Below are 15,000 nucleotides of genomic sequence, written 5' to 3'. Positions count from 1 at the left end.
GCCATGCATGGTATTCATGATGGCAGATACTTATGCCGGACGATTTACTTCGAGGGACATATGCGGTTGTGCCGCATCCTTCTATTTTTCAAAATGGACATGTTGGGGATGATAATATAATGTAAGGGAATGGAAAGAAGATGATGTGTACGTGAATCAGGGACACATTCAGAGAAAGGTAAAGGAAACTTAAATGTCGACGCCTGTTTGTGTGCCTGGACATTTCACACCATTAGAGTATTTAAAAGGAGTCTGCAGACCACAAGTGCTTCTTCACACGAGCAAAGCAAGAGAGGATGTCATTCACGGATTCCCCGGAGGTCTCTGTCCTTCCCCGTTCCCCATTCACCTCTTTCTCGCGAAGGGTTGGTTATTTCATATACTATCATTTCAGACTGCCATGTAACACATAACTATTATCGTTTCTTGTATATTTCCTTTTGTTTTATATAAATCTATCTTTGTATTGGCCCCTTATTTTCATAGTGTCCTATACACCATTACACATAAATTTGGTTCCCGAGAGAGTCAAAGCACAAAATAGTGCATAATGATACTTACGACATTTTTAACCACTACGGGCCGGTATGCATACACATGCACATTCACATGCACATTCACATACACATACATGTGCACACACACGTACACATATAATTACACATGCACGTACACATACGTATACACATATACATGCACGTACACATACGTATACACATACACATGCACATACATGTGCACATGCACGTCCACATCAGGGTGGTTTGGGGCGCCTAACATCCGCTCTTTCTGTCTGGGTGCAGCCACCGCTAAATCAAGTCTATCCTGTATACTCAATTTCCTGTGTAGACCTGGGTAGCTGATTATATAGTCGATGAAAGAACAACTTATACTTAGAACAATCAACAAGATAAATGCAACAAAGTGAACACACGCACATACACACACACACACACACACATGCACTTACACACACCTCTCATGGCGCTGTGGTTAGAGCTCTGGCCTGCCACTACGGAGGTCCGGGTTCGACTCTCGCCCGGGGCTGAAATAATATCAGTATCGCAGCGCTGAGGGGTGTTACTCCAACTCTCGTGGGCGGGGAGTTGGGGGTGTGTGTGTGTGCAAGGTCATAGCATTACCCATAGATCGGACCTACGAGCTCTGAGCTCTCTTCCAGGAGGGAAATAGCTGTCGATCACGAGTCTAACACGTGATCCAAAGACCAAGTGAATGAATACATACACACACACACACACACACACACACGCACGCACGCACACACGCACACACACACACACGCGCGCATTCACGAAGGTGGAAGTAAGGAGACTCGAATATGCGTCAGTGGAATGGTCCCCACACATAGTAAAGTATCGAAGCAAGATCGAGAAAATGCAAAGGACAGCAGCAACCAGACTGGTTCCCGGTCTGTCAGATGAAGCACATGAGTGAGTGAAGACGACTAAAATGAGCTCAGCGGGTCTGCCAATGTTGAAAGAGCGAAGAGAAAGATGTGATATCATTACAGTCTTCAGGTCCCTAATAGACAGAGGAGATATCTTAGATAGGGATAAGAGGGCTTTCAGATGTCATGAGAACAAATTGAGAAAGACCAACTATTTGTCTAAAGGATGTGAAGAAACACAGTTTTCCCGACAGATTCCTAAAAGCTTGGAATAGCTTAGATAGTGATATAGCCCAAGCTATATCACTATCTAGTGTCTACAGGATGTGAAAAAGACTGTTTTCCACACAGATTCATTAATACTTGGTATAGCATAGATCGTGACATAGCCCAAGCTGGGACAATGCATAAATTCAGATTTAAATATAATCGGAAAATAAGGATTTAGACTACTGTAAGTTGGAAATGTACATGGATGTGAGGCCAGGAATTGGGGAGTAGGAGATGGAACCTCGTGAGCACTGCTTTTTTCAGTATACTGCAATCAAGTAAACACACACACACACACATAGTGGTATACACGGCTCGGTGGCGGATTGGTAAAGCACTGGCCTCACAAGCCAGAGAACCGGGGTTCGATTCCCCGGCCGGGCGGAGATAAGTTGGGTTTGTCTCCTTACACGTGTAACCCCTGTTCACCTAGCAGTGAGTAGGTACGGGACGTTAGTCAAGGAGTTGTGACCTTGCTGTCCCGGTGTGTGGTGTGTGAGTGGTCTCAGACCTACCCAGAGATCGGCAAATAATGAGCTCTGAGCTCACTGCCGTAGGGTGGTGTCTGGCTGTCTCGACAGAGACTGCAGCAGATCCGAGGTGAACACACACACCCACACACACACACGAGCACACATACGAGCAAACATACGCACGCTCGCACACACACACACACACAAACACATTCGTACACACACGCTCGCGCTCACACACACACACACACACATACACTCACACACACACATACGCACGCACAAACGCATTCACGCGCACATACACAGACACTTACACACACACACACACTTACACACACACACACACACACACTTACACACATACGCACGCTCGCATACATACATACACACACACACAAACACATTTGTGCACACACGCTCGCGCTCACACACACACACATATACGCACACACACACACACTAACACACACATATACACACACGCACGCATGCACGCACAAACGCATTCGCGTGCACATACACACACACATACACACACACACACACACACACACACACGCACCCGAACGCACATGCACGAGCACATACACATGCACACGCACATATACACCCATTTCACTCCCTTCCAGTCACCCTCTCCCATGTCAGCCCCTCGTGGATGACGGTCCATCCGTGCATCCCGCCCATTGCCCCCATGTCAAACGCAATGCAGCAAGACATAGTGCATCCACTTAATCGACGCCCCCCCCCACCACCTCTCCGTCCCCTCATAGAATCAGAGAGCACAAGGCGGATATAAGTAATCACCGTCTTTCAAACGGACCACGGGAACAAAGAAGACCATCTGCCCAAGTGGCAGCGGGCTGAGGTGATGAGAAAAGGACTAGCCAGGAGACTCTCTACATAGCCACTGAAGCTAATATCAACTAAAAAGTAGGAGATGTCAAGTGGGCAATCGTTACGGCAAAGTATGCAGCCATAAGAAGCTGCCCCAGGACGGCTGACAACTAACGAACGATGCAAGGGTCTTGGCATTCGTATCGCAACCGTAAATGTGTCTACAATGAAGGATAAGTGGCCACCTTGATGGATGGGAGAATAAAATGTGAGTTTCACTGTTGTGTAGGAGACCAGACTGTCGGGAAGTGGAAAGAAAACTATATACAATGATTATCAGTTGATGTGGAATGGAAGAGAGGACAAAGGCTCGGAGTACGAAAGGTGAGAACTTGGTGTCCGATAGGTTTCCGTCTCTGTTGTTTCACAACATTCTATACAACACCCTTTCTTGTTTTACATTTATAACGGCACTCACATGCCATACTGAAACCTCTATCACAATCTTCTGCCCGACTACCTACAGGTCAGTTTATACAGTATGATGAACAGCGAGGGGCCTATGGTGGTGTCTGGCACTGGGAGTGCTGAACAGTGATTCTGTCCATAACTTATATAGCTACCGGTATATATATAAGAATAAGCTACCGGTATATATATATGAATAAGCACGAAATTTTAACTGCACACACACACACACACACACACACACACACACACACACACACACACACACACACACATATATATATATATATATATATATATGTGTGTGTGTGTGTGTGTGTGTGTGTGTGTGTGTGTGTGTGTGTGTGTGTGTGTGTGTGTGTGTGTGTGTGTGTGTGCAGTTAAAATTTCGTGCTTATTCATACTGTTAGTTGGAAAATAAGGGAAATTACATGTGTAAGCTGAGTGGGTGACTCAAGGTCGGAGTTCCGTTTGTTTCAGTTGTCAACAACGTCCGTGACTTAGGTTGCACCCGATTTCTATTTCTGATTGAGTGATTAATAACATGTGGTTTCATGATAGATCATATATCATTATCCCTGCAAATCTTAATGATGCCCATATAATGAATGACAAAGACACTTTATACTTTCTAGCCAACATAAAATTTCAGTAGCAAAAACGAACTAAATCAGATTACTTTCGTCGATCCGCAAACCTAAGGCGGCCTTCATAACACCATTTTCAACAGTCTCACCTCACAATCCACAGTACGCGCCATGCCACATAAAGATTAGATTAAATTATTGGGTGTGCGGTGCTTCTACAAAACACCTATAACGCAAAATATTATAACAGGGCTGAAAACAATAAGAAAAATATCGTTTTCCACTTACTGCTGAATTTATTTATAACTGTCATGCATTTCTCTCCGGCTGAAGGTGTGCGGCGCACACCTAGCACACCCTGAATATACGCCCTTGATACATACATATATACATGCATGCAAACATATATTCATACATACACACGTAAAATATGGGATACATTTACGTCACATCCAACATCTCAGGCCATTTGCTGTGCCCAAGCCCAAGCCCCTTCGATGGCAAAATGCTGCTTCGCATGATCAGCTCAACCTAGCATATATCCACATAGCCATACTACTCGCCACCAACTACCACTTCAATATTGTTCATCTTGGTCACTGGGTATTCATTTGGACATATCAATATCATATCTATAGACACACATCATATCAACTTCATACATATAGTGGAAATTCCGACTCGTCGTTATAATGGTGATTGCTCCGACCCATTCATCCAATATCACGAAAGTGTAAACAAACACACAGTTGCCACAAAGGATTACAAAGGCGGAGCATGCCGACAGGAGACCTTTTGATCCATATCTAGGTCGGATGCGAAAAAAATCATAATAATAATAAAATAATAAATAAAAACTAGAATAATGTAAATAACAAATAAAATACATAAATAAATGCATAGGTATAGTTAAATAATAAACAAACAGGTAAATAGTAAATAATAATAAATTGACATATAACTAATAATAAATGAAAATCAAACAGACAAATGATAACAAAACAAAAACAAATAATATAAGATAAATTATAATCATTACAGCATCTTGCTTAGGTGTTTATCTAAATGATTCTTAAAGCTTCGAACTAAACTACATTGCACTACCTGTGCAGGAAGTTTATTCCATTCATTAACTATACGGTTGGCAAAGTTATTTCTACCTACTTCCAAATTGAATCTATATCCGGACAGTTTGAGACCATTGTTTCTTGTCTGATTCTCATTCAATGTGAAAACTTTGTCACTTTTGATGTTGTCAATTCCCTTTAGAATCTTAAAGACCTGTATCAAGTTACCTCTGAGTCTACGTTTTTTTAGGGAAAACAGATTCATATGTTTTAGTCGATTTTCGTATGATTTATTTTTTATATTTGGAATCAGTTTTGTGGCTCGCCGTTGTACTTTTTCCAGTCTGTCAATGTCTTTAATGAGATTCGGTGACCATACGGAAACAGCATATTCCAAATGTGGACGAACTAACGATTTATATAGCTTGTTAATGAGTGATGGACTTTTGAAATCAAAAGATCGCGCAATCAGTCCCAGAATCTTATTTGCTTTCTCAGAGGCTGAAATACACTGCTTGGATGATTTGAGGTCGTTACTGATAATTACGCCGAGATCTTTTTCACTATCCACTTTTGTTAACTAATTTCCAAATAACTTGTAATCGTACTGTTATTTTTACCTTTGTGCATTACCTTGCATTTACTTGTGTTAAATTTCATTAGCCACTTTTCAGACCATTGCTGTAATTTATTTAAATCTTCTTGAATATCTAATTAGTTTAAGTGATCATTTGCCATTCCGCACAGTTTTGTATCATCAGCAAATTTGGAAACAGTAGATTTTAGTCTATGGTCTACAGTATATACTTCCACCAGCCACTGTCCAGCCACAGTAACAGTTATAACTTCTTGCGATAGTTCCTATTTATGTGTAGGTACAACGATGTGTGACTGTGAGAATATGATTTTTTATGCTGACGAGCGCTTTGTCCATCTACTAGTTTGTGGTGATGTCACTGGTCAGGCCACTGTGTCAAGCCTGGGATTAGCTGGTTGACTAAGTAGTAGTTGTATTGGAGAACAGTGTAAGTCCGGTCGGCAGAATTTGACAGTCCTCGGTCTCTGTAATTTGGCTGTGAGACGAGGATTGTAAATGCATTTTTTCCGACTTTCATTGCCACGTTGCCTCTACAATGTGTACATGCATGCATGCATGCATACATACATGCACACATACATCAAAAGGTGTCTTTCCCCTTATCAGGGAGGTAGCCAGCCAAGGCATGAAGCCACCCGCCACCCATTCCACAACCATGCTACACCTATTTGTTCTCCTTTTTATCTTGGTTTCTTGTGGATCAAGCACTATTGGTCCCTAACATTGATAACGTACTATATTCAAGTTTAGACAGTTAACTAGGCCAAGCAGGAAGGCCTGGAATATAGCTCAAATTATATTTATATAATTTACATGAATGCGTATAAAGGCGTAATGTTCACACCGAGACATTGTTCAGTGGAGCAGTGTTTGGTAATTTGCAACGTAGCGCCCTGGCACAGCCTCTGCTCGCAGGGCTGCTGAAGTCTCGTCAGCCCGTTTCCTCACTCAGATCTCATGACACAAACACATTAATTAACCTGGTAAAATGTGTAGGGCATATAATTAATCAGGAATGTTTATTTTAACCATACAGTTACATTTGGAGGGGCCTTAATCTTCTGTACATTATATTCTGCTTTTATCTTCATTCTATTTGACAGTGCGTGTTTTTTTATATGATGGAAACGACAAAAGACGTCAACATTCAGCTCTTTTGGTTATTCTGGCTGCCATCGGATGCTTTTGTTCAGCTGACGGAATCACAGATGTCAAAAGATAATTAATCTTTCCCCACTGGCGTCTGTATTAGATTCTTAGGATTAGTTTATCTGCTACCTGGTACCTGCCTTTCTTCAGCTGACGGAAACTCGCGTGGGCGTCAAAAGCTTAATAGGTAAACACCATGCCCAGGTACAACTTTGCTTTTTTTTCGTAATGCTATCTATTTTCACGGGAACCATTAGACCATGTGACAAAATCTGTGCAATGATTTTTCGTAGCAGCTCTCGCGAGGCAACTTTAAATTCTTATGGGCGCTTACTTTGAAAGTGATGCTAAAACGTCAAATTTCCCACATCTTTACTTGCTCGTTGGTTAGCTACAGCTGCTCAAATTTACGAGTGGAGGTGTTGGTTTATAGAGTGACCGTAAGGTGGCTACGGCTCCGCTGTCTTCAACTTTTCTTCAGTAATGAAACACATCTGGCCATTCCGACACGATTGATACAGATAAAAGAGTATGGTCTGAATAAATATTTTAGTTTTAATTTCCTAATTTTGACTTACTTAATTCTTAATTTTCCTAGTGAAGACTAGAAGACATAAAATTTGTGTGCAGAATTCCTATGCACGAAGTAGAAAAATTCGAATAAAACTAGACGATTTCCTCGTTTCCTTGATTTCTCTGGCTGGGCTAACTAGGAAAATTGAGCCCCCCGTGTGTATTTGGGTTAAGGAAGGAATTCTTGTCAATTTTGGTAATAGATGAGGATAGACTGTCAAGTTTAACATGGATATTGATACAATGTCTAATCTTGTAGGCGTGAAACACAATCGGGGGAGTGGCCAGATCTGTTTCATTATTGAAGAAAAGCTGAAGATACCGGAGCCGTAGCTAATCAATGAACAAGAGAATATCATACTAAAATGTGAGAAAATCGACGTTTTAGCATCACTATGGTCCAAATTAAGCGCCCATAAGAAGTTAAAATTGCCTCGCGAAACTTGCAACGGAATTTCTTATACAGTAGAGCAATGGCACAAAATGTAGCCCATAGCCGACATGTTTCAAAGAAATATTTTATCTCAAAAGTAGTTTTGAGGGACTTTGTGACAAGAATATTTGCCGTCTGCTGATTAGCATTCTAGAACACAGCATATAGCGCCATCTCTTGGTATGAGTCTTGATGACGTCATGGTTTGTGTACCACTCCAAACCATCTCAGTAAACAATGTCGTTCTGGGGTGAAACAGGTTATTCCTTCAGCAATTTTGAAAAAAAAAGTATCACCGTCTTTTGAGAGTAGTCTCGATTCCATAAATATCTCAGGGAAGATGTATGGATAAACGGGAAGATGTATGGATAAACAGGGAAGATGTATGGATAAACGGGATAGCTATGGGCTACCAATTTGAACCGAACTATATCTAAAGAAGTGTTCACATTGGTGCTTACCTGTGTGCATTTTGGTTCTGCAATGCTGTCTTTGGACACTCAAAAAGATGTTAGTATTTTGGTCCAAAAATGACGCATTCAATACATTTCTAGTGTGCTACTCCTACGCAAAATAGTGCACTGTATCACGTTCACATTGCGCCTTCTGGACGCCACAAAAGCCTTGTAACCAATGATTTCCACAACGTAATAGATATATTTTTTTTTCATCACGGCCCAAGTGTAGCAGTAAAATGGTTAATCATGGTGATTTGTTACTACTAGATAAAAATAGTTTTTCTTTACACGACAAGTTAGATAGATTATCTTAGATTGTTTACCCGCTGCTTAAAAACGAGAGCTTCAGCACAAGTATCGCTAAGAAACATACCAATTTGTTCCAGCAAATGACAAGCAGGGACGCCGCGCTTTCTACACTGCCGTGTAGAATGGGAGTGTTGCCATACCGGGGCATACATTTTTCTCGGTCGTGTGCAGACTTTCATAGTAAGATATACTTGTCAAGCTTTGACAAAATGTTGGTTCTGGTTTTTTATTCTTGAATGTATATAAGAACCCCGTGCCCTAACATATTCAGTAAAATAAAGATTTTTTTTTTATGTTATTATCACAAAAAGAAAGCTGAAACTTGAACATAGAACTTTTTTTTCTACGCCGTAAAAACGTATTTTTTTGGAGTACAATATATTATAATCAACATAATTACCAGTAAAAGTCATATCTTGATCTACCATTTATTATTTGATAGCTAGTTAAGTGTTATTTTACACAACAGCTTGAGTTTTTAAATGTTTTGAACAGCCTACTGATATGTAGAAAAAAATTCCTCGTGTCCTCGTGCAGTTGCCACATGCCGCTATTTTTCTATGTTTTGGTACAAAATTCTACGAAACGGCAGCCCTGATGACGTGTTTTTTCCATTTATACCTATACTACAAACCCTATCTTCTTGTTTTTTTCTTTTGTTATATTTTTTCAATGTAATTTCTTTATTATTCAATTACTATTTCACTTGGTTCTATTTTCTAAGCTTATTTATCTGATCAATTCAATCAAAATTTCCATAAACAATATCTATTTACAATTTGTTTTTCATAATGCTTTAAGAAAGGCCTTTGAGGGTTGTTTGTCGATATACGATGAGGATTTCCAGACTTGATTTATTGAATATAATGTATTCACTACAGAGTTGGTAGAAGGTAGAGGGTTGACGGTAGAGAGTAGAGGCCTACAAAATGTATTACTACGCCATACATACATAATTTATAAAACATATATTTACGAATATGTTAGTGGGGTTAATCAAAGTCGGATTGACAATACTTGTCTATTTGACATTTGTACTACAAGGAGGACCGTGAGGTCTTCTTGGCGCGGCCACGGACGCACACGACCTGAGTTCCACTGAAGGGTGTCGAGGGTTCTACTTGTACACATAGAAAGGACCAGCACTATAGACCTTCGACACTCCGTTTTGTTTATGCTCAGCAAAGCACTTATTCAGCTGATGTTTAGACAGTGAAGCTCTTTCAACATTGGCATGTCCTGGCTGACTGTGAGAAGGAAGTCTCATGATGTAAACAGAATACGAAATATCAGGATACATACATTAATATGTATGCATAAACATACATTTAATAAACATATATACACAGTATATATCCATACGCTCATACATATATATTGTAAATACATATTCATATGCAGATATATATACATTACACATACATATGCATGTACGTACATATGCACATATACATTCACTTATTCATATAAATATACATATACATGAATCTCCACATATATTTACGTGCATACAAATATATGATTATAAAGACATTGAGACACTGTGACTAGTTGAGGAAGGTGGAAAAGAAGTCACAGGCATATATATATATATATATATATATATATATATATATATATATATATATATATATATATATATATATATATATATATATAATATTAGAAGAACTAATATGTAATCTGGAACAAAAGCTGGGCGCGTTCCTCGGTGCGTTCCTCGGTGCGTTCCGCTTTAGTTTGGCCGCGGTTAGCGCTCCCAAACTATTAAAGCTTAAGAGACAGGAGGTTCATACCGAAATAAAAGTCCGGTAGGCCACATACTATACCAAAGAAAAATTTCGTAGTCCACATCCAAAAGGTAGGCCACATACTATACCGGCACCTCTATTGTTTTAATAGTTTGGGAGCGCTAACCGCGACCAAACTAAAGCGGAACGCACTGAAAAACGCATCTAGGAACGCACTGAGGAACGCCCCCAACTCTGGAACTTTGAAGACGCATGCACTCTCACACAGCACCATGACTAAACAACTTCCAACGGCGCTGGAAAAAAAATGAGAAGTGTGCTATTTTAAGAAGGTTTAAAAACAAACTTGTTTAATTCATGACCTGCTGAATAAGATCATAAACGAAGCCTGAATTTCAGCATGAGGCAAATAATTAAGAAATACAGGATGTAAGGGCTCGTCTGATGAGAGACCTTCTCGGGGAAGAACCACTTAAAATAAACCTGATTGGGCCCCTCACTCCACTTGTCTGAAATGGATAACGAAATCACATTGTGCCACAGACAGAAGTCAAAATCAAGCCTTTGCCCGGCTTGTATTCGTCCCTTGTGAACTTTACCGTTGCACAGTGGCTCTACTGTTTGTATGCACACACAGAAATGTAACCATGTACGTTTTCATTTTTCTCAGTAATATACAGGTGAGCCAGTTCTTGTTTGCTGACGACACTGCGCTTGTAGCAGGATCAGAGGAGGGATTGAAGAAGTTAGTGACAGAGTTTGAGAAGGTGTGTGAAAAAAGGAAGCTGAAGATAAATGTGGGTAAAAGTAAGGTGATGAGATGTACAAGGGGAGAGAGTGACAGCAGGCTGGAAGTGAGCATTAAGGGTGAAAGACTGGAGGAAGTGGATAGTTTTAGATACTTGGGTGCGAATGTGGCAGGAAAGGGAGGAGTGGGGGTGGAGGTAGGATGTAGATTGAGAGAAGCGAATAAATGCCTTGGTGGATTAAAAAGTGTAATGAGAAATAGACATCTGGGAATGGATGCTAAGAGGTTATATGAAGGAGTGATTGTGCCAACAGCAATGTACGGGGCAGAAACATGGAACATGAGAGAGGAAGAGAGAAGGAGTTTGAATGTGTTTGAGATGAAATGTCTGAGAAGTATGATAGGGGTTACTAGGCTAGATAGAGTGAGAAATGAGGAGGTGAGGAGGAGAAAAGGGGTGGAAAGGGAACTGGGAGATAGGGTTGATGAAAGAGTATTAGGATGGTTTGGACACATGGAAAGAATGAGTGAAGAAAGATTAGTAAAAGAAGTGTGGAAGGCAGAGGTGGAAGGAGTGAATATGAGGGGGCGTCCTAGGATGAGATGGATGGATGGGGTGAAAGAGGCATTACAAAAAAGAGGAATGTTTGTGGAGAAAGGACGGGAGATGACAGAAGATAGGGGTGAATGGAGAAGGGTTGTGTATAGATGAGGCTGTGATGCATGAGGGGGAGTAGGTGGGGGATGGGGGGTGAGGAAGTATGCATGAGAAAAAATTGATGTAGCCCAAAGGGATCTCTCCCCGTCTTCTCCTTTTCTGCATGAGGGGACGGAGAGGGGGGTTCGCCGAATTTATGAAGCGGCCTTGCTGTGGATGTGCTGTGTCTTGCGATACTGCTTATGACCCAGGGCAGTGGACAGGATGCAGGGATGACCCGTCATCCAGGAGGTGCCAAGATAAGAGGTAGGGAGGAGGGTGGAGGGGAGTGGAATATATAGGAAATGAAATGGGTGTTAGTGGTTTCTATGCCTTTGTCTTTTTGGCTACCCCCCCGTGTAAGGGGGAAAAGCCTTTGGTATATGTATGTATGTATAATATACAGGATGCATTTTGCCTTTTCATAGGCAGTTCAATCTGCAATCGGAGCTGGTGTATATTTACATACAACTTTACAAGATAGATCATGTTGGCTTGTATCTCAACAAGCAGCGAGTAGAATCGATGTCCACCAGCAATACATGCATGTACTCTACCTTGTCTTCTTCACCATTACATGCCCTATCACTACTTCATCAGTGTTATGCCGAGTGCTTATCTGAAGGCAGGGAATGGTAAAGCATATTTATAAGGAAACAAATCGACGACATTGACCGGATGCATGAGCAACACTAGTCTTTTTGTACTCATCTGTAATCCTCCTTGAATACGGATATACTCAAGTTTCTGGCTTTTTCTATGGATCCAAAACTGACAAGGCCGAGAAGGCTAAGGACCCTTTGGCACGATTTGGTACCTTCAACGTCCACCATGACATCTTCAGGTATGGACCTTCTCCAAAAGCTATAGGCTCGTGCTGATTTTTTCACTGTGTCTAAGGAACCACTCAAAGAATAATCACTATTTGTATGTTCCTCTATATAAGCCTGAGTAGCTTTTGGAAGACCTTTGTATCCTAAGAAGGAGTATAGTCCTTTGGTCATCTTGTAGGGCGCCGCACAGAATCGATCGTAGTTGAGCAGCATGACACGATCTGGGAACTTGGCGGAAATTTTCGTGAATGTATCGAGATCGCTTTCAATCTCTTTACAAAGCTGCTCCGTGTTTGCGTTCCATGGGAAATTCAAGAGCGAAGTCTTGGTTCCCCGTGGGTCTCTGATGAGACTTACAACCTTGAGGTTCTCGGGAAGAGAGGGCAGAATTTTTTCGATCCAACTGAGACGTAGTTCGACTGTTTTGACGACGATAGCTGAGGCTTCTTGACACATTTTCCACAGGTCAAACTTTTTTATACACTCATCAGATTGCACTTGAAAAGTAGATTCGTAGCATGGCTGTATCTCTTTACTATAAAAATAAAGAAAAATTAAATTGTTTTTGAGAACGCTGGCAAATGTTTGGTCGAAGGTGCAAGTGAAGAGTTGCCAAAGAATTCTTTCATCGCACTGCCCCTCTGCACATGAATCTATACTATGTAAAAGATATTCTGGTTCGAAGAAAAAGACTGCACCAGGGACGGCAGAAATGATTTCGCCAATTAACGTCGATCCACTCCTCCGGTGGGACGCAGCTAAAAGTACGAGGGACTTGTTAGCTGCCAATGCCCCCGAGGTCTTGTCCAACTTCATCATCTCAGTTAACTCCTTCTGAGTATCCTTTTTATTTATCTCATTTAATTCAGTAACAGACATATTTTTTTCATTGTGGTCCTTCACATTTTCCCCTTCTTCCCAATTGTCACTCAACACATTTATCTCGTTCTGTTCTTCCCCCCACCTTTCGCTTGGATCACTCAAATTCTCTCCTGTCGGAAGTTCGTTGACACTGTTAGCGGTTTTCATTCCTGAGGAGAAAAAGTAAAAATACAACTTTGTCATTAACAAAGAGAGAGAGAGAGAGAGAGAGAGAGAGAGAGAGAGAGAGAGAGAGAGAGAGAGAGAGAGAGAGAGAGAGAGAGAGAGAGAGAGAGAAGGAAAGAGGGAGGCTTGGAAACAAGACAAAAGATGAAGGGAGAGAAGCAGGGACAGCCAAGAAATGGAAAATAAACAGGAATATAACAACAACTAGAAGAAATAGATGAAATGAGTAGGCGCTCAAATTTCACATTGCGGATAAATACAGTCGCATAACGATTTATTTTCAGTGAAATGTACTCTAAGAGTTGAGAGAGGATTGATTCACAATATATACTGTAAATTTTTGTGAGTATTTCTCTACTTACCTTGTTCACGTATGACATTTTGTCTGGGCTTACCCACGAGGGTATAAAACAAACCGACCAGAAACAGCAAGAAGAGAACGAGGACTCTGAAGCAGGCCAAAATGTACATCCTACTGAGATCTGGAAGGATCGAAAGATGTATTTGATGAACATTTATTTGCATCTGACATGTTTGTACGTCTTACAAATACGGGGGGTGCAAAAAGTTCAGGAATCGTGAGAGCTGCTGCCAATAAAGTAGATATCGGCCGGTAACAAATAAGTTCAGTTAAGCACTGTATTAGACCATGTTTTGGCAAAGATTAGGCAGTTTCATTCAACTGAGGGTTGGATCCTGATCTCGAAGATTTTTACGATTGAAAGAAATTTTGTTCAGGTCCGCCCCTTAGTTGAATACAACTGCTTTTGTGTCTGTCTCAACCAATGTCGATTTAGAGAAGTCAGCTGGATGGAGGAAGGGGGGTTGCTCGTTCTGCACGGCGCGGCGCACGGCTTGGTGGAAGAGTGGCGTCACCTGGACCGCACAGACAATATCATTGTCATAATTTTGAATTTCGTTCTTTAACAAAGAACAAAGTTAATAACCTGATAAATGCAAATATGTTGAAATAAAACTAATTCTATAACTGGTGTTGACATTGTTATTAGCAGGCAATATTACTCAGGTATATTCCTCATTATTGTGGGTCTCTAAGTACTGAACATAAGGAAGAATATGAACGCCATTTGCACCACAGGTGCACTTCAAGTGACGCTACAGACATGATAAGAAATATACAATGGTATTGTTATTTCAATTCATTTCAAGCCTGTAATATCAAACTAACCTTTGTTCTAAAGCCTTGAATGACAGTAAAAACAATTCTTGCCGTTATCTTATTCATAAGCACACTCACACACACACACACACACACACACACACACACACA

At 40.9% G+C, this 15,000-nt stretch overlaps 1 protein-coding gene across 2 annotated transcripts in view; it reads right to left on the bottom strand.

Annotated features, from left to right (window-relative positions):
• Positions 1–10,396: 10,396 nt before the first annotated feature.
• The window catches only part of LOC143022295 (carbohydrate sulfotransferase 1-like), an 8,962-nt gene continuing 4,358 nt past the window's right edge, over positions 10,397–15,000 (bottom strand). For both annotated transcript variants that reach the window (XM_076180443.1, XM_076180449.1), the window contains exons 3-4: positions 14,072–14,191; positions 10,397–13,693 (exon numbers count right to left, since the gene is read on the bottom strand). In XM_076180443.1, coding sequence (XP_076036558.1) covers positions 12,537–13,693; positions 14,072–14,180 — 1,266 coding nt within the window. In that variant the 5' untranslated portion in view covers positions 14,181–14,191 and the 3' untranslated portion in view covers positions 10,397–12,536. The remainder of the gene's footprint in view (positions 13,694–14,071; positions 14,192–15,000) is intronic.

This window comes from Oratosquilla oratoria, chromosome 3 (genome assembly GCF_046742065.1).
Source record: "Oratosquilla oratoria isolate Oo_2021 chromosome 3, ASM4674206v1, whole genome shotgun sequence".
NCBI classification, from domain to species: domain Eukaryota; kingdom Metazoa; phylum Arthropoda; class Malacostraca; order Stomatopoda; family Squillidae; genus Oratosquilla; species Oratosquilla oratoria.
Note: the sequence above shows the minus strand (reverse complement) of the source record. Positions and strands in the feature narration are given on the sequence as shown.